General features: G+C 42.8%; 1 protein-coding gene across 1 annotated transcript in view; it reads right to left on the bottom strand.

Moving 5' to 3' along the window:
- LOC106752911 (soyasapogenol B glucuronide galactosyltransferase) overlaps positions 1–1,611 on the bottom strand; it is an 11,480-nt gene extending 9,869 nt beyond the window's left edge. The window contains exon 1 of the mRNA XM_014634697.2: positions 6–1,611. Within this exon, the coding sequence (XP_014490183.1) occupies positions 119–1,606 (1,488 nt within the window). The 5' untranslated portion in view covers positions 1,607–1,611 and the 3' untranslated portion in view covers positions 6–118. The remainder of the gene's footprint in view (positions 1–5) is intronic.
- Between the last annotated feature and the right edge of the window lie 8 nt (positions 1,612–1,619).

Raw genomic sequence — 1,619 nt, 5'->3', positions numbered from 1 at the left:
TCAGAGACATTGTACTTTCAGGCAACAGCAAACGGAAAGGAAAACATTCTGGATTGAATAATTTTATCTGAACTCATGGTCAGCTTCACGTCCTAAATCACCAAAGATTATGAANACACTATTTGGATTGTCTCTCAAGTNCTCTAGTTATCTTCAAAGATCTGAGTTCACCAAGCAACTGCANCANGTTGCTGTAAGANGATCCACCCTCCTCTATACTCTTCTTGGCAGCATCACTTAGTTTTCTTGTTCTATTCCTCATTTCTATGCTCTCTTCTTTTCCCATCAAATGTACCACAGCCTTTGCAATTTCTTCCCTTCCCACATCTGCACAATCCTCCACGCCTACCCATTTGTTTTCCTTAGCTCCCACTGGGACTCCAATTTTCAACACTTCAGCTACCAACTTCTCATTGNAAAATTGCTCAGNATAGATTGGCCATGTAATCATTGGCAATCCAGCACTCACACTTTCAAGAATGGAATTCCAACCACAGTGAGTCAAAANGCCACCTGTGGCAGGGTGGTCCAATATCAGCAGCTGTGGTGCCCAGTTCCAAATGATATATCCTTTCTTGCTTTCTTTCATCTTCTCCTCAAACTCTTCAACAAAACTGNCTCCCTTCTCAGTTTCTTCATTTTTCCTTATGACCCAGATGAAACTATGGCCAGATTGTTCAAGACCATGAGCCAGTTCAACAAGTTGAGAATGAGAGAACCTGGTGAGGCTCCCAAAACNNACATAAAGGACAGACTCNTTTTGCTTGGAGTTAAGCCAATTGAGCCATTCCGGCTCCCGTGCAAGGTCCTCCGAGTGTCCTCGATTGGTCTTTCNTTCATCATCCTTGTTAACCCAGGTTGATACTGGTCCTACACTCCAGNATTTCCNCACAGTGCTNTTATAAAGTTGCTCATAATCACCCTCAAGTTCATGAAAATTGTTGCACAGTGATCCATAACTTCTGCTCTCTGACTCAAAAACTNCTTCGAAAAATTCAGTGGCAGAAGACTCNGTTCTTAACCAATNNTGTAGCTGCAGTGGGGTCATCTCTATGTTNTGAGGAAACTCAGGAATGGTNAACCTGTGAGTATCAGAAACCAACTTCTGATGCGGCTTGTACTTGAGGATAGAACGTNTGGCACAGATGGAGAAGTAGCTCGAGCTGTAATAGTAAAGCCTTGGAATGCCTAGTTTGGCAGCAGACTCTACTGTCCAGGGATNCAACATATCAGTCACAAGACAATCTGGCTGTAGTTCTTGAAACAGAAGCTCNATTTGATCTTTGATCATTAATATTCCAAGCCTCANTTTANNNATGATTTCTAGAGTAGTGGCATCTTTGGCGTTTTCAAGACCTTGAGGAAGATCAAGCTCTGNTGCAGGGAATGGAAGCAGTCGAGTTGTGATGTGGTATCCAGAGTTGAAGTCAGTNTCTATAGCTTTTTGGAAAGTAAAAGCATTAGCAGGGGTAGTGATGATGGTGACACTAANACCATGCTTGGCAAATAGCCTTGCTGTGTCTACCATGGGAATCATATGCCCAGGTGCTGGATATGGTAGAAAAATGACATTGAGTTGGTGCTCTGGTTCAGCTTCCATTGACATAGCAATTGCACAC

This window comes from Vigna radiata, unplaced genomic scaffold, assembly GCF_000741045.1.
Source record: "Vigna radiata var. radiata cultivar VC1973A unplaced genomic scaffold, Vradiata_ver6 scaffold_705, whole genome shotgun sequence".
NCBI classification, from domain to species: domain Eukaryota; kingdom Viridiplantae; phylum Streptophyta; class Magnoliopsida; order Fabales; family Fabaceae; genus Vigna; species Vigna radiata.
This window is presented reverse-complemented; position numbering and strand designations above follow the sequence as displayed.